Source organism: Bos grunniens, chromosome 13 (assembly GCF_055505025.1).
Source record: "Bos grunniens cultivar Pamir isolate PY7600 chromosome 13, Bosgru_T2T1.0, whole genome shotgun sequence".
Classification (NCBI taxonomy): Eukaryota; Metazoa; Chordata; class Mammalia; order Artiodactyla; family Bovidae; genus Bos; species Bos grunniens.
The window spans coordinates 1,482,715-1,500,821 of record NC_141177.1 but is presented as its reverse complement, the minus strand read 5'-3'; the positions used below and the strand labels follow the sequence as shown (position 1 = coordinate 1,500,821).

General features: G+C 46.5%; 1 protein-coding gene across 4 annotated transcripts in view; it reads left to right on the top strand.

The window, feature by feature from the left end:
* DOK5 (docking protein 5) overlaps positions 1-18,107 on the top strand; it is a 151,263-nt gene that overhangs the window by 57,257 nt on the left and 75,899 nt on the right. For all 4 annotated transcript variants that reach the window (XR_015138567.1, XR_015138568.1, XM_086330797.1 and 1 more), the window contains one exon: positions 12,340-12,447. Coding sequence is in view for 2 of the 4 variants with exons in the window: in XM_086330797.1 (XP_086186923.1) it covers positions 12,340-12,447 (108 nt within the window). In the remaining 2 variants the exon portion in view is untranslated. The remainder of the gene's footprint in view (positions 1-12,339; positions 12,448-18,107) is intronic.

Below are 18,107 nucleotides of genomic sequence, written 5' to 3'. Positions count from 1 at the left end.
AGGAAAGGGAATTTGAGCAGCTCGGGGTGGTAAATTGCGTGAAGATGACTACAACATTTTTACTGTAGAAGAGGGTGTTCAGTATGGTTGGTTAAATAGATTCATCTTGGTGCCATCTCTTGTCTTCCTGGTTTAAGAGAGTGAAGCCCCTTTACACGTGTAAATAAGTGAAGTCACTTCAGTCATGTCTGACTCTGTGTGACCCCATAGATGGCAGCCCAACAGGCTCCCCCATCCCTGGGATTCTCCAGGCAAGAACACTGGAGTGGGTTGCCATTTCCTTCTCCAGTGCATCAAAGTGAAAAGTGAAAGTGAAGTCGCTCAGTCGTGTCCGACTCTCCGAGACCCCAAGGACTGCAGCCTTCCAGGCTCCTCCATCCATGGGATTTTCCAGGCAAGAGGACTGGAGTGGGGTGCCATTGCCTTCTCCATACACGTGTAAATGCATGTCAGTTAAAAAGAAATGTATTCCTTACTTTTAGGTAGAAAGGAGGAAGGCAGAGAGATTCGTCCTGTGTCTGCCGTTTCTCGGTTACCTTTGGCTCAACATGATCCCGTCAGAGAAGAATGTTTACTGTAACAGGGTCCTCTGTCCCCAGGTGGGTGTCCTGGAAGGCCAGGCAGGGAGCCCAGCCTCTCCCCTCAGCCAGTCCTTAGCCACGCCCACTGCGGTGTCATGGAGACTGTGGCCGCGTCCCTACACCCTGCCCCGAAGTCACGAGGTCTTCACCCCTTTCCCCACGGGGGTGGTGTCAGGGGTCAGGATCTTCACCGATGGTCAGTGGCAGTGAGACCACCCCACTGCTGCACCCTCGGGATCACTGGGGACAGAGCTCCCCGCCCCGTCCCTCGGTCATGAAGGCCCCTCGGTGCCAGCCATTCTCCTGCTCGCTCCGTGGAAACACGCCCCAGCTAACCCGGGGAATCTGAGGCCACGCAGTTGCAGAGCTCAGTCACCCCAGGCGAGCTCCAGACCGCCCTGCCTTGACCGCTCACCTGTGCAGGAGCCCTGCTTAAAGGAGCCAGGGGAGACCAGCAGAGCAGCCCCATCCACCGTCAGGCTCACCAGGGGTGAAACGGGCTTGTTGTCTTGAGCTTCTCAGCTCCAGGGTGACTGGTTATACAACAGTCGCGAAGTGACAGAGGAATTTCACGTGCGACCTGGAGGACGAGGGGAGGCAGCCCCTGAGCAGCAAGGGGAAGAGCCTTCCAGCATGTTCTCTCCTCCCTCATTAGAGAAGCTCGGAACTTGGAGGCTGGGGCTCCAGTGGTGGGTGGGGAGGTCTGGCCAGCGGGCAGCGGGCAGCCTGCGGAGAGCCAAGCTGAGAAATGGGAACTCAGTGTCGGGGATTTTGGTGTGGTGCCCACTCACAGACTTTTGGAAGCCACGACGACATCATTTCTTTTTTTAACTTCAACAAATACTTGTTGGGAACATCCTACCAAACCACGGTGTCCCACAGATGCAGTCCGTGGTTGTAATGACCACGTGCTGGGCCTCGTGCTCGGGGCGGGGAGACCGAGTTGTCTGTCTCTACACATGAGGAAGCGAAAACCAGAACTTGCATGATGTTCACAGAGATGTGTATAAATGTCAACCGGTTCAATCCTCATGTTAATTATATGTGCTTGGTATTATTATTGCTATTTATCCTCACTCCACGCAAGAGAAAGTGACTGTCATTTCTTCAGTCCTTGGAACAGGGCCTGGAGCATAGTAGATGCTCAGGAAATATTTGTGAAGTTAATGAATAAATGGTCTTCCCTGGCGGCTCAGACAGTAAAGAATCTGCCTGTAGTGCAGGAGACCCAGGTTCCGTCCCTGGTTTTGGAAGATCCCCCGGAGAAAGGAGTGGCTACCCACTCCAGTGTTCTTGCCTGGAGAATCCCATGGACGGAGGAGCCTGGTGGGCTAGAGTCCGTGGGGTTGCAAACAGTCGGACACGATTGAGTGACTTTCACAGGCTTCACAGTGAGTAAATGAAGGAGCTAGAGTGTGTGTTGTCCTTGTTTGCAGGCAGATCACCTCCTGGCTGGATGGTGTGAGCTGCTGACCTCTATAAAGGGTCCCCCAGGCAGGAGAAGCCCTTTAAATGCACTAACTCATTCCATTCTGCCAATAAGCCTGTAGGGAAGATGGTGCTGTCAGTTTATTTAAAAAGTACAATAAAATCTTGTATCTTAGGCTTATGTGTATAATATATACATAGCTGACTAGTCCTCATGTTTAATAATAGAATGTTTATATATAAAACTTAGGTGTTTAACAGGCATAACAGACTCCTTATATCCACCATCAGATTCTGCATTCTCGCTGCAGATTCTGGTTCCCTCCCAGGCTTGCTTGCTTCACTAACATAAACTCCATTCTTCTACTTGCTTGAGCTAAAAATCTTGAAATCATCCCTGGCTGTCCTTACTTGCATCCTTACCTCCAGCCTCATCAGTGAGTCTCGTTGGTTCTGCTCTCGGAATGTATCCTGACTTGGACCCCTTCTCCTCTGCTTCCTCACGTCCATCCCGGCTCAGGGCACCATGAGATTTATTGCAGCAGCAACCTCCTAGCTACATTCCTCAATTCTGCCTTCAAGTCCCTGCCGCGTACTAAACATAAATTGGATTATACGACTTTCATTCAGAAGCCTTCATCTCACTTCCCATTGCATGCAGAGAACAAGTCAGAGTCTTTGCAGTTAGACCCATACAGCCTCCCCGCCTCCACCAGCTCTGGCTTCTCTGGAATTCCGATGGCTCCTCATGCCAGGGCATGTTTCTGTCTGAACGTGCGTCTCCTGCATTGGCAAGCAGATCCTTTCCCACTGAGCCACCAGGGAAGCCCACATAACCCGTTATTGCCTGTGTACTACCAGACATACGCTCACAGATGTACCCGTACGTCTCTTGTCATCATATCGCGTCCGGAAGCCCAGTGAAGGCAGCAGGTTCCTCCACTCTGTTTGCAGCCCCGTCCTTAGTACCTGAACAGTGTCTGGCACATGGTAGGCACTCAGTAAGTGTTTGTTGATGAATTCATGCAGGAGTTCCCCAACCTCCCCGCTGCGGACCAGTATCTTCAGATCAGTCGTAGCATTAGATTAGAAATAAAGTGCCCAATAAACGTAGTGTTCTTGAATCATCCCAAACCACCCCCCTCCACCGTGGCCCGCGGAAAAATTCTTTTCCACGAAATGGGTTCCTGGTGCCAAAAAAGGTTGGGGGCTGCTGAATTCATGAGTGACATCAGCTCCCCAATTTTTTGTTTGAATAGAATGTCCACCCAGTAGTCAAGATCCTCTAGCATTTCTTTAGCGTTGTTTGGCTTTTTTCTTCAAGGCTGCTTAAAAATAGAAGTTGAATGAGGACATGCAGCTGCGTGTGGCTTCTTCAGGCTCCTGTTCTCACTTCTCTTCCTCCTGCTTTGTGGATCTGCCCGGGGACAGAAAGCACTGGGGAGAGGAGGAGCCACCACTTTTCCCTTTGGCCGTCCACTCTGCATTGGTCAGTTTTGTCTGACAAGGGAAGGGTCCTCATGTATGACCAGAATACTGATTCCGTGAGAATTTTTCCAAGTAACCTCGTATTGCTTATTTGATCGCCACTAAAAATGTATGTGTATGGTTCTAAGTACAGACTATATAAATGAAGAAATCAACAAAATAAGGCAAAACAGGTAGGGTGGGGCCAGCTTTTGCAGGTTCTACAATCTCTCGTTAAGACTTGGGTTTGTACCCCAAAGGCAACAGGCAGCCTCAGAAATGTGTTCAGCAGTGGGTTGATGTGGTCACATCAGGGTTTTAAGGATCACTCCAGAGGTACTGCGGGAAATGAACTGAAACGCGGCAAGAGTGAAAGCAGGGAACTCTGGAGCTCAGGAGGTGGTGCTCAGATTAGGGTGGTGGTCCCTGCGGGGGGAGGCGGGGGAAGACACGCCAGGTTCAGCCAGAAGGTGAAATACACGGGACTCATCGACTGATGGATTGTGTTAAAACTAGTTTTCAAAACAGTTAACTGTTCATATCATGACTTTCGTACAGATGTAGAAAGAGCACGTGCTGAAGATTCTAATTAGCTCATTAAGTGAGAGAGCAGCACAGGATATTGTAGCTAGTTCTAAGGGGAAGCCAGCGAGCTCACACATTTATATAAGCAGCATAGTGAAATGTGTGCCCAGAGGAGGCTGAGCGGGCTCCAAGATGGGGGCGGGGAAATCAGTGAGGCCTCTACTGAAGGGGATAGAATTTGCATCTTTATGGTTATTTTACATTTTTATCAGTGATCTACAGTCTAGAGTTGTAGACTGTTTCCCTCAGAATCAGAAGCAGGTGATACCGGATGTGTGTGTCCTAGAGAATGCATAGTTTTCCATGGAAACGGATACATTCCCCCCTGGTGTGTGTGTGTGTGGGGGGGGACTGAATGTATACATTACAGTAGAAACAGATTAAAAAGCAGGGACAACCTACTTTTCTTACTTAATAACTTACTTAGTAGCACATCCTGTGGTATGACTCTTATCTTACAGCATCGTTTTTAATGATGGCAATTTCCAGTTTACAGATATGCCATAATTAATGAAGCCAGTCCCTGGAACATTTAGAGCACTCTCAGTTTTGTGCCAAAGAGCCCTATTCCCATATGCTTGCATATTTCCTTAATTATTTCCTTAGGGGGAAAGTTCCTAGAAATAGTATTTTCAGGTCAAAGGGTAGGCATAATTTCTCCCCTGGAAAGGTTGTGTTAATTTACTTTGACATCAACAGAGGGTTTGCACAGCTAATTTATTGCCTGTGGATGCTTTTGAAATACTTTTAATCCTCTTTATACAAATTTTATTTTATGATTAATTATCTCATTTTTGCTGGGATTTTTCTTTGTAGTGAATTTTAATATGTACCTCAGTACCCACTGTGCAGCTTCTCCAAATTAACATTCTTTCCTGACAAATGGAAAGTGCATATAAATGACAGGCACAGAGTCATGCTGTTTACTCATTAAAGTGACTTCTTCTCCTCATAAAATATGTAATTCTGAACCAGCTCGTTATTTTGGTGAGTGGAGTTGGTAGCACCTACCGGTTACAATTCAGTGAAATCACAGAATCCTATTCTTCTTCCGTCGCCTTGTGGCTCAGACGGTAGGAATCCGCCTGCAATGCAGGAGACCTGGGCTCAGTCCCTGGGTTGGGAAGATGCCCTGGAGCATTCCATGGGCAGAGAAGCCTAGCGGGCTGCAGCCTATGGGGTCGCGAAGAGCAGGACACAACTGAATGGCTGACACTTTTCACTTTCACTTTCTATCACCTTCTGAAATCCCATAACGACAGAGTCCTTCGTTAGGCCAGAATGTTATAACTGCCTCGGTCTCAGACGTCTTCTCGGTCAGAATTCTCATTTTATGGAAGGATTATTTGGAGACCGTGGCAGACAGACAGGCTGCATCACCCAGTGCTGTGCCTGTGGCTATCAGCTTGCCCTTGGACTGGTGCTCGTCCATCGCAGGCTCAGGACTGGGTGGGCCGTGGGTCACTGTGGCCGGGCACCAGGGCCACAGTGGGGGGCTGGGTGCTGACTGCTCGAATCCAGGCAGCCGGGAGCCAGGACGCTGGTTTTCTGCAGCTGTAACCGGTTACAGTTGCTCGGTTAGAGCGAGCAACCACAGGTTAGACAGGGAAGGAAGGCTATGGAAAACCCAGAGCTTGCGTGAGACACTTACCATATAATCAGAAATATTTGGCACAGTTGAGTTTCTGAGCTGCGGTCAGGGATCCTGAATACTTTGTCACTTAAGGAGAGGGTGGAGTTCTTTTAAAAGAAAACACATCTTACAAACTGCTGGGCTTGCAGTCCCGGAATAGGGTCTTCAGACCCCAATTGCAGAGATACTCCATTAAAATTTTCACTCTTGGCCAATGCTTGGTGCCAGGGAACTTAAAATCACAAATGCAAATGTCACACTGAAATAGCTAGACGGTAAAGTCGTTGTCCAGATGAAAGAGCATATGGTTACAACTAAATGTCTCTTTATAGATTATGATAAGCATGAAAATCAACTTCTAACAGACGGCTCGACCCTCAGCAGAAGTTTGAATGTCTCTAGGAGACCAGCTTTTCTGGGAAAATCCTGGAGGAATGGTTAAGAGCTTTTTCTCCAGAATCAGGCAAACCAAGGTTGGAATACTGGCTTGTCTCTCTAGTTTCATGCTCTTGAGTAACTAACACCCAGTGAGGAACCTCACTAAGGTCTATATACTCGTTGTGAAATGGGAAGAATGATAGCCTCTGTTTTATGGGGCTGTGGGTAGGTTAGTTGAGATAATGCACAAAAAGGAATTAGCATTCTGCATGCAGAAAGTTTTCGGCTAATGCTTGGTATTGATATTAACTCCCCAAAGAGAATATTTGACTTGTTTTAGAGAATAAATAAAAATAGGACTAGAATGTGAGAAATGAGGCTTATATATGATGAGGATACATGATATGGCTGGGGTGGAGAGATGCCTGGTTCAGTTCAGTTCAGTTCAGTTCAGTCGCTCAGTTCAGTTTGCGACCCCATGGACTACAGCACACCAGGCCTCCCTGTCCATCACCAACTTCTGGAGTTGCCTGGAGAAGAGGGAAAATTGATGCGATTATAGAAATTAGATTCTGGCAGAACAGAAAACAGTCCTAACTTACCTTCACTCCCCCGCCCCACCCCCCAAACACACCTTCCTGCTGTAGAATTGTTGTTGTTGAGTCACTAAGTCGTGTCCGACTCTGTGCGCCCACATGGACCGCCAGGCTCCTCTGTCCACGGGAACTTTTCCCCGGCAAGAATGCTGGGGTGGGTGGCCATCCCTCCGTGGGTGGTCAGAACCTGTGACGCAGTGTCTGTTGTCGCTTCGACAGTGGCTTGTGTGGATCGGCTTGTCCGAGTCCAGGACTTGGAGGATATTCTTCAACTCTGCAATCTCAGATCAGTGTGAATTCATCTAGAATAGTGCTTCTGACTTTACACCCCTCCCCCCAACCAGGGGACACTCAGCAGGGTCAACGGAGTAGGAGAAGCGTGCTTCCTGCATTCAGTTGATGAAGCCCAAAGAGGCTCTGAAACATCCCACGATGCACAGCGCCCCTGCCCTGACTAAAAACATAACTGTCTTAAATGCCAGCTGTGCTGAGAACGCAGAACCCTAATGTATAGCAGGTGAGATATTTAACATAAAGTTATTCTGTCGTCAAATTATCTTAAGAGTGGTGCTAGCGGTAAAGAACCCGCTTGCCAGCGTAGGAGACGTGAGAGACTCGGGTTTGATCCCCTGGTTGGGAAGATCCCTGGAGGAGGGCGTGGCAGCCCGCCCAGTGTTCTTGCCTGGAGAATCTGCGGACAAGGGAGCCTGTTGGGCCACAGTCCACGGGGTCCATAGGGACCCAGTGGATGTGACTTAGCATGCAGGCTAATCATTAGGATTACCTACGCTTCTTGTCCCATGAAACTACACTTTGCTGTCACAGTTGGGATAAAAAAGCTTCAGTTAAAAAAATCAGTTGAAAGAAAAATGTTAACTAAAAACGACTATAGATGGGCCATAGATGTGCTATGAAGGAGATCATTGGAAGAATTAATCGACGAAGGAAACGCTGCCCTCTGCCAGTAAGCAAGTGAGATGATTCTCAAGCTGTCGCCCTTTGACGCGCGCCAGTCACCCCAGCTCGTCCCCACGCATCCCCGTCCTCAGTGAGTCCTCCTGTCTTGTCCCCTCACACCGATTCTGAGACATGGAGCAAAAGTCTGTAATTCTCTGGTACTTGGTGGCTGTTCTGTTCTTGAGACTAAGAGTGTAGGGCAGGTGAAACGGGTTTGCTGTGGTTCAGCCGACTTCACTGTCACCGGCACTGAGTCTCAGGACAGCATCTCCCGCCCCTCCATGCCCCAGGTCACGGTCCTCACCGGACATCACACCCTCAGAGGCCCTCACTGTGGGCGGAGCAGTTGCCGGAGGAGTCTTTGTTGGCCATCCCTCCGGGGAGCACTGGGTTGTCTGCAAGTCTTTATGAATATTCATGCATTGGTTTGCAAATTAGCAAGCAAAATTCCTGGGGAATGTGGTAAACAGCCAATTTGTCTGGCCCCATTCTGATGCAGTTGACCTTGGCTAATCTCTAGGAATCTGCATAATTAACAATTATCTTGAGTGAGGCTGGACCACTGCTTGAGAATCACTCAAGTCCCTCTTTTCATAAACCTAGTGTTGGAATTTTCCTTATCTCCTGATGAGCCAGCATGTTTTAATCTGTTCCAGGGTGACTTTCCAGCCAGTCGTTATAAACAATATTTATACAATATAGCCTGGATACCCAGGTGACTTAGTGGTAAAGAATCTGCCTGCAATGCAGGAAACTTGGGTTCCATGCCTGGGTCAGGAAGATCCCTGGAGGAGGGCATGGCAACCCACTCCAGTATTCTTGCCTGGAGAACCCCATGGACAGAGGAGCCTGGTGGGCTACGGTCCACGGGGTCACAGAGAGTCGGACGAGACTGAGCCCAGCACAGCAGCAGCAGCGAACAATACAGAATGTGTATCCATTTTACAAGTTTATTTATGTTGTGTAAATGTGAATCTATACAATAGTGCTTTGGCGGTTATTTGATTATAACCCTTCACTGTTGCTCTTACTACTTAATAAAACAAAAGAAAAACAAAAATCCTCCAAGAGTAATGTGGATGAATCGAAGATGGAAGTCATCAGGCCTGCTTAAATTGAGGAATCTTTAGCTTGCGTGTGACAGACTTCAGACAGAAGCCAGACAAATGTGGTTTGATCCTGAAGAAAATGAATAACTTTGTTTTAAAGTAGAAATGCTGTCATTCAAGACTGGGCCTAAAAGTTACTGCATAATTTGGAAATATAAAATGTCCTCTTTGATGAAAATATTTTTTCCCATAGTATGCATGTTTCTTGCATACCTTAGCATGCTGTCTCTAACACATTTTCATGGCTGTGTCCAGAAAAAAGGAGCTGCCAGTGATAGAATGACGTCGAGAAACCTGTTTTCCACGTCTGTTATTTGAACAATCATAGTGACAGTCATTGCCGCTGTAATTATCGTCCTCTTTCTGGTGGTTAGGTTTTAAGGAAGCCAGTGATCTCATCTGTTATTCAGACACCAATGAGATATTGGTAAGTTTTCTATTTGCCAGCCACAGCCCTCCACGTGTTAATCTCCATGGCTGATTCTCCATCCTGAAAAGGATTTGGTGTTTGAACTCTTACCGATGACTCTTGCCATTTAGTTTTCTAAAGTTACTTAGTCTAGTGGTTAATTAGACTTCAGTTTGATAGCAAAAGAAGCAGGTAACTGTTTTTAGATTAGGCTGTAATTTTTGAGATCTTGGTTACATATCTCTGCACTTTTCTGTTAAAAATTTATAAGTGTTTTGTTTTAAGATAATTGTAGATTCACTTTTGGTTGTAAGAAATATTACACAAAGATCCTGTGTTCTTTAACCAGTTTCCCTGGTGGTAATATCTTTGAAACAACACAGTATTTTTTAGATTCATGTACTTAATTTTTATTTGGCCGAGTCTTAGTTGCAGCAGGTAAATGGACTCTCTGGTTTGGTGCTTGGGCTCAGTAGATGCGGTGCATGGGCGTGTACTCGACCCTAGACCTGTGTGATCTTAGCTCCCCGACCACGGATCGAGTCCGCGTCCCCTGCATTTCAAGGCGGATTCTTAACCACTGGACCCTCAGGGAGGTCCCCAGCAATGCACTGTACTCAAGACGATAGTATTCGTAGTCAGGATACAGGGCAGTTTCATCGCTGCCGGGACCCACCTGTCACCTATAGGCACCCCTCCTCCCTTCTGCTCCCTCTTCACACAGCCCTCACCCCTGATAACCACTCATCTGATTTCCATTGCTATACTTGCCCTTAATGCGGCCATACAGTACGTGGCCTTTGGGTCTGGCTCCGTGCCCGCCCCCCCCCCCGCCCCGCCTCAGGCAGCATTATTCTCTGAAGACGCGTTCAAGTTGTTTTGTAGCTGAGTGGTGTTCCATGATGGGACTGTTCCCCGAGTCGTCTAGCTGTTTCCCCGGTGGAGAATAGACGGGTTGTGTGCAGTTGGCCCTGGCACAAATGCAGCTGCTGTGAGCATTCATGTTCATGTGTTTTGTGTGCGGGGAGTTTGCGTTTCTCCGGCCTGGATTCCTAAGACTACAGTTCTAAGTCCTGTGCTGCTTGCTTAGTTCTTTAAGGAATTGCCAACCTGTGTTTCAGAGTTGGACATTTTATATTCCCGGCAGCAGTGCGAAAGCGATCCAGTTGATTGGCATCCTTGCCAGCGTTTGGTGGTATTACTGTTATTTGAGCCAGCCTGGTAGGCATGTGCTTCATCGTGGTCTTAATGTTTGTGGTCGTGATTCACACATTTCATTGGTTCGCAGTGTTTCGCTGTGGTTTTAATTTGCATTTCCCTGAAGGCTTAATGACGGCGAGCTCTTCCTCATGTGCCTCTCGATCACCTGTGTGCTGTCTTTGGTGAAATGTCTGTGGTCCACTTTATAAATGGATGGTGTGCTTTTTTAATGTTGAAATCGGAGGACTCTGTGTATTCCAGATACTGAGCCTATGTCAGATATATGGTTTGCACATTTTTTCCCCCCAGCTTGTCTTTTCATTCTATCAGCAGAATTTTTCACCTAGCCAAAGTTTTAAATTTTGGTGAGTTACATGTGGCAACATTTTCTTATGGATTAAGATTTTGACATGAGGTCAGTCCTGGGTGTTCTTTGGAAGGAATGATGCTAAAGCTGAAACTCCAGTACTTTGGCCACCTCATGCGAAGAGTTGACTCCTTGGAAAAGACTCTGATGCTGAGAGGGATTGGGGGCAGGAGGAGAAGGGGATGACAGAGTATGAGATGGCTGGATGGCATCACCGACTCGATGGCCATGAGTCTGAGTGAACTCCGGGAGTTGGTGATGGACAGGGAGGCCTGGCGTGCTGCGATTCATGGGGTCGCAAAGAGTCGGACACGACTGAGCGACTGAACTGAACTGAACTGAGCTAGGGCTTCCCTGGTGGCTCAGTGGTAAAGAACCCACTTGCAATGCAGGAGACCTGGGTTCCATTCCTGGGTCAGGAAGATTCTTTAGAGGAGGAAGTGGCAATCCACTCCAGTATTCTTGCCTGGAAAATTCCATGGATAGAGGAGCCTGGCGGGCTCCATGGGGTCACAGAGAGTCAGATGCAACTTAGGGAGTAAACAATAGCAACCTGAGGTCTAAGAACTCTTCACTCAGACCGTGTTCCCAAACATTTCCTTTTTCCTCCCTAAGCATATATATATATATGTGATATATATATATATGTACATACTTTTTTAAATATTTGAGTCCATTTTGAGTTAATTTTGTATGAGTCTTTTGGGTCAAGGTTTTTTTTTTTAATTCCCTATGGATATTCAGTTTTTTGGGCTTCCCTGGTGGCTCAGATGGTGAAGAATCCGCCTGCAATGCAGGAGACCTAGGTTCAATCCCTGGGTTGGGAAGATCCCCTGGAGGAGGGCATGGCAACCCACTCCAGTATTCTTGCCTGGAAAATTCGGTGGATAGAGGAGCCTGGCTGACTGCAGTTCTTGGGTTTGCAAAGAGTCGGACACGACTGAGTGACTAAGCACAGGCATTCAGTGTTTTGAGCACCATTTGTTTAAAAGGCCACCCTCTGTCCACTGAATTACTTTTCCACTTTTGTCTCCATGTTTTTATGACCCTTAATATGTTGCAGTATTAACTCGGATTGCACCCCAGCCTGGCAATAATCTTTGAGTCTCTGGGTTGAATTTTCTGAAGGAGAATGTGGTTGGTGTTCATCTGCATTTATTAGCTAGTCTGCTGTCTGGCCCAGCTCCTGACCATCGGGTATGAGGAACGTCCCATGACACGCAGGGGCTGTCCCTTCCTAGGTCTTCTCGCCTTTGGCGTGTCTCAGGCTGTGATCTCCATAAGTAATGGCGTTTGGAATTAGGGCACGTGCCGTGAAAGCTTGTCTTGTTTGTGCTGATTTGGGGTTTTTATCTCTGGGACTTCTTCTGAAATGTTGTCAAAGAATGAAGATATGTGCCTCTAAATACTTATTTTCTTTTGATTCCAGTGATTTTTCTGAACAGCATAATACACCCATTGTGGAAACAGTTTGGGGTTTTAAAATTTTGTTTTCCCAAAGCAACATCACATTTACGGTTTATGAATATTTTACAGGCGAAAACATCAAAAAGAAAACATTTAAATGCAAATGCCAGTAATATCTGAGTCGGCTGTGATGCTGAGTGCTGTCTTTGTATTCACTTCCAGATTTATCAACGATGTTGGTTAGTATTCAAGAAAGCGTCCAGCAAAGGTCCAAAGAGACTGGAGAAATTTTCTGATGAACGTGCCGCCTATTTTAGGTGTTATCATAAGGTAAGACTCGATTATTGTAGCTTTCCAGGAGTCTGTTCGTAACTAGGGAACTCACGTTCTTTGAGTCTGAAAACTTGTCTTGCTTTTTTAACCACGTTACAAAAGTTACTTTTCCCAAGAATGTAACATCTCTAAAGTGGTAACTGCTTGCTCATTGTTTTCTTTTTTGGTTGTTGTTATTTGTTTCTTTTGTAGCTTATTCATTTTATTGTTTTGTTTTTTTAATTTGTTTATTTATGATGTGTTTTGGCTGCGGTGGGTCTCTGCTGCTGCATGCAGGCTGTCTCTGGTCCTGAGCGGGGCTCCTCTCGTTGCGTCTCTGCTGCTGCACGCAGGCTGTCTCTGGTCCTGGGCGGGGCTCCTCTCGTTGCCGTGCGTGAGCTTGTCATTGCTGTGGCTCCTCTTCTTGTGGAGCGTGGGCTCTGGGTTTCAGGAGTTGCGGCCCTTGGGCTCGGGAGTTGCGGCTTGCAGGCTCAGGAGCGGTGTCTCAGGCCGTTGTGGGCTACCGGCTTAGTTGCTCCGTCCACGTGGGAGCCACCAGGGATCAAACCAGTGTCCCTTGCGTTGCAAGGTGGATTCTTAACCACTGGACCACCAGGGAGGCCGCCCATTTTATTGTTGATAGATACTTAGGTTTTTTCCAGTTTTCACCTATTATGACTCCAGTTTTTTAAAAATTTTTCTTGGAGTATCGAATCTTCCCTGGTGGCTCAGAGGGTAAAGCTTCTGCTTACAATGCGGGAGACCCCGGTTCAATCCCTGGGTTGAGAAGATCCCCTGGAGGAGGAAATGGCAAGTGGTTCCAGTGCTCTTGCCTGGAAATCTGCATGGACAGAGGAGCCTGGCGGGCTACAGTCCATGGGGTCACGAGGAGTCAGACAGGACTGAGTGATAAACAACAGACCCCTGTGGTCCAGGCCTAACTAACTCTACCTAGGTCCACGCTACCTAACTCCCAGCCCTCTGGAGTCTATTTGAGATGCTCATATTGCATCATGATTCTCTGGTGCAGAACCCTCAGTCAGGTTGGTATAACGGTCCACCCGTCACACGTGTGACTTCCTGCCGCCTGTTTAACTTCACGTGTGCAGTTTCCCCAGCCCCGCTTGGCCCTGCGACAGATACCCTGGGCTCTGAACTCTCCGTAAGACAGCCAAGCACATCTCCTGTTTTGAATTCCCCTTCCCTCTGCTTGGAAGGCTCTCCTTGCAAATATCCACATAATCATATCCTTCCTTTGTTCATGTCACCCTTCAAGTTCCTCCGCTAAGCGAGCCCCTTACCTGCCCTCGTTATTTAAAATGAAGTCCTTGGACACCCTCCCGCTCCCTCTCCCTTTGTTTTTAGCTCTTATCATACTGCATACATATTGCTCAGTTATTTCTTATTGTCTTCACTACAATACCACCAAAAAACAAGGTTCCCAAGGGCAGAGATTTTGGAGTCAGGGGTACATCTGCTTCTACTCCTTACCAGGGCCTAACGTAGCAGACACTTCTTAAACTTTTTTTAAAAAAAATATCAAAGATCTTTATTTGTTTTGTTTCTGTTTTGTCATGCCTTGGTTGTAGCACGCGGGGTCTTTAGGTGTGGTGTGTGGGCTCTAGTCCTGAGCAGGGGGTGAATCCGGCCCCTGCATTGGGAGTGCAGAGTCTTAGCCACCTGGCCACCGGGGAAGCTGCTCTTGAAACTCTTGATTGAAGAGATTCGGGTGTTACCGACAGAGGACGGGGAATAGATGTGGATGTCCAGGCATCACTTTCATTTAGCTCATCAGGGAGGCTTGAGGCGTCTGAACTGGGAGGAAGAGTTCTGATTGGAGGAAATGCAGTGCGTGGTGCTGGGGCAGAGGAAGCCAGGACTGGGAAGGCTTTTGAGAGCAGACCCACCTGCAGAACCAGAGTGCCCTGGGAACATTCCCCTTGCGTGTGGAACAAGCCAGGGGCGTTTGAGGACAAGCTCGCCCTGTCTCCCAGACCCCTACCTGCTGGCTGTGGAATTTAATGTGTGTATCTTTGGGGAACGTGGTAAGCCAGTCCCTTTCATCTATAATAATCATTAACCAAAGTTCAAAGCATTGGAATGGAAGAATTATCTCCATTAAGCCTCCAAGCCCTTGATGAGTTCCTGTAGCCGATTCACCCTCCTCACTCTTTCAGATCTGATACATTTAATATTAATCTCTCTGGGGCATATAAAAAGCTGGAGTAACTCTGAGATGTGCATTTTTTATCTAAATGCTGTGTAATTTATGAATCTTGATAATAAAAGTACTAGGGCGATAAGTAGCTCACCATGACCGGATTTCAGAGTTTGTTTGAATACAAATAAAAAGCAGCTTCCACAAGACATGAAGCACTGTACATGAGGCTGTGTGCTCGGCGCAGGGACGGCGCGGCGCAGACACCCCTCTCTCCTGCAGGAGACCTGGGCATGTGTGGAGCGAAGTGCCGCTTTACTTTCACGTTTAAAGACAGTATTACGGGGGCAGAAGACCACACCAGTTTTACACATGTGATTCTTTACAGTTTTTAAAAAGGAAATTGACCGTACAATTTTAAAATTTGGCGCTTTGCTCACTGGCAAGGTGACTACAGGTGCTCTCATACAAAAACTGGGAAATAAATACGTGACTGATGCCCAGACAGAGGCGTTCTGTTCATGTCTTTACCTCTTTCGTGAAGTGCCCCTCAAGCCCAGAGCTGTCAGAAATGGCTGTGAACTTGATTAACTGTAATTGTAGCAATATTAAGACTCCAGTGACTTTATTTTTTCTTTCTTTCCAGTTTTAATGAGAAATAATTGACATGCATCAATAAGTTTAAATGTGGGGCTCCAGTGACTTTACATTTAGTTCCTGACCTTCCCGTTAAATACTGGTTTATTGTTCTCACTCAGCAAATGCAAACAGCCCACACGGAGCAGAAGGGGTGAGAGTTTCTGTGCATACTTTTACTTGTTTGGTGTGCATAACAATTGGGAGGAAATCTAAGTAGAATGATGGTCAACTGTTATTTTCGAGACCAAGGCAAATCGCATGGTGGGAAGTATGCTGGCCCTGGGTTTGGGAAGCTTGCTTTCTCTTTTCTCTTTTGTTAATTAACCTCACTTTATTTATTTATTGAAGTGTAGGGAATATGCAATACTTATTGCATATTGATTCAGTATTTTTTCAATTATTTTTATTAATTAATTACAGGCTCAGTTCAGTTCATTCAGTCACTCAGTCGTGTCCAGCTCTTTGCAACCCCATGAATCGCAGCACGCCAGGCCTCCCTGTCCATCACCAACTCCCGGGGTTCACTCAGACTCACATCCATCGAGTCAGTGATGCCATCCAGCCATCTCATACTCTGTCGTCCCCTTCTCCTCCTGCCCCCAATCCCTCCCAGCATCAGAGTCTTTTCCAGTGATTCAACTCTTCACATGAGGTGGCCAAAGTACTGGAGTTTCAGCTTTAGCATCATTCCTTCCAAAGAAATCCCAGGGCTGATCTCCTTCAGAATGGACTGGTTGGATCTCCTTACAGCCAAGGGACTCTCAAGAGTCTTCTCCAACACCACAGTTCGAAAGCATCAATTCTTCGGCCCTCAGCTTTCTTCACAGTCCAACTCTCACATCCATACATGACCACTGGAAAAACCAGAGCCTTGACTAGACGGACCTTAGTTGGCAAAGTAATGTCTCTGCTTTTGAATATGCCATCTAGGTTGGTCATAACTTTCCTTCCAAGGAGTAAGCATATTTTAATTTCATGGCTGCAGTCACCATCTGCAGTGATTTTGGAGCCCCCCAAAATAAAGTCTGACACTGTTTCCACTGTTTCCCCATCTATTTCCCATGAAGTGATGGGACCAGATGCCATGATCTTCGTTTTCTGAATGTTGAGCTGTAAGCCAACTTTTTCACTCTCCACTTTCACTTTCATCAAGAGGCTTTTTAGTTCCTCTTCACTTTCTGCCATAAGGGTGGTGTCATCTGCATATCTGAGGTTATTGATATTTCTCCCAGCAATCTTGATTCCAGCTTGTGCTTCTTCCAGCCCAGCATTTCTCATGATGTACTCTGTATATAAGTTAAATAAGCAGGGTGACAATATACAGCCTTGATGTACTCCTTTTCCTATTTGGAACCAGTCTGTTGTTCCATGTCCAGTTCTAACTGTTGCTTCTTGACCTGCATATAGGTTTCTCAAGAGGCAGGTCAGGTGCTCTGGTATTCCCATCTCTTTCAGAATTTTCCACAGTTTATTGTGATCCACACAGTCAAAGGCTTTGGCATAGTTAAGAAAGCAGAAATAGATATTTTTCTGGAACTCTCTTGCTTTTTCGATGATCCAGCAGATTTTGGCAATTTGATCTCTGGTTCCTCTGCCTTTTCTAAAACGAGCTTGAACATCTGGAAGTTCACGGTTCATGTATTGCTGAAGCCTGGCTTGGAGAATTTTGAGCATTACTTTACTAGCATGTGAGATGAGTGCAATTGTGCAGTAGTTTGAGCATTCTTTGGTGTTGCCTTTCTTTGGGATTGGAATGAAAACTGACCTTTTCCAGTCCTGTGGCCACTGCTGAGTTTTCCAAATTTGTGGGCATATTGAGTGCAGCACTTTCATGGCATCATCTTTCAGGATTAGAAATAGCTCAACTGAAATTCCATCACCCCCACTAGCTTTGTTCGTAGTGATGCTTTCTAAGGCCCACTTGACTTCACATTCCAGGATGTCTGGCTCTAGGTGAGTGATCACACCACTGTGATTATCTGGGTCATGAAGATCTTTTTTGTTCAGTTCTTCTGTGTATTCTTGCCATCTCTTCTTAATATCTTCTGCTTCTGTTAGGTCCATACCATTTCTGTCCTTTATCCAGCCCATCTTTGCATGAAATGTTCCTTTGGTATCTCTAATTTTCTTGAAGAGGTGCCTTGTCTTTCCCATTCTGTTGTTTTCCTCTATTTCTTTGCATTGATCGCTGAAGAAGACTTTCTTACCTCTCCTTGCTATTCTTTGGAACTCTGCATTCAGATGCTTGTATCTTTCCTTTTCTCCTTTGCTTTTCGCTTCTCTTCTTTTCACAGCTATTTGTAAGGCCTCCCCAGACAGCTGCAGCATGGGGGTCACAGAGAGTGGGACACCCCCTAGCGAGTGAACAGCAGCAGTTGTTATTGGAGTGTATCAATTTAGAGTGTTGTGCTGGTTTCAGATGTGATGGTCATGGTTAGTCACTAAGTCATGTCCAGCTCTTGTGACCCCATGGACTCTATAGCCTGCCAGGCTCTCTGTCTACCAGCAAAGTGGATCACTTATGCGTGTGCATACATCCACTCTTTTTCAGATTGTGTTCCCATATAGACCATTACAGAGTATTGAGTGGAGCTCCGCGTGCTGTGCAGCAGGTTCTCGCTGGTCATCTGCTTATATGTAAATGTAGTGGCGTGTATGTCAGTTCTGGTCTCTCAGCTTATACCCTCTTCTCCCCCTTGGTAACTATATCTATTTCTACATCTGTCACTCTGCTTCTGTTTTTAATAAAACTCTTAGAGGAAAACAAAGGCAGAACACTCTCTGACATAAATCCCAGCAAGATCTTTTTTGATCCACCTCCTAGAATAATGAAAATAAAAAGAAAAGTCAACAAATGGGACCTAATTAAACATAAAAGCTT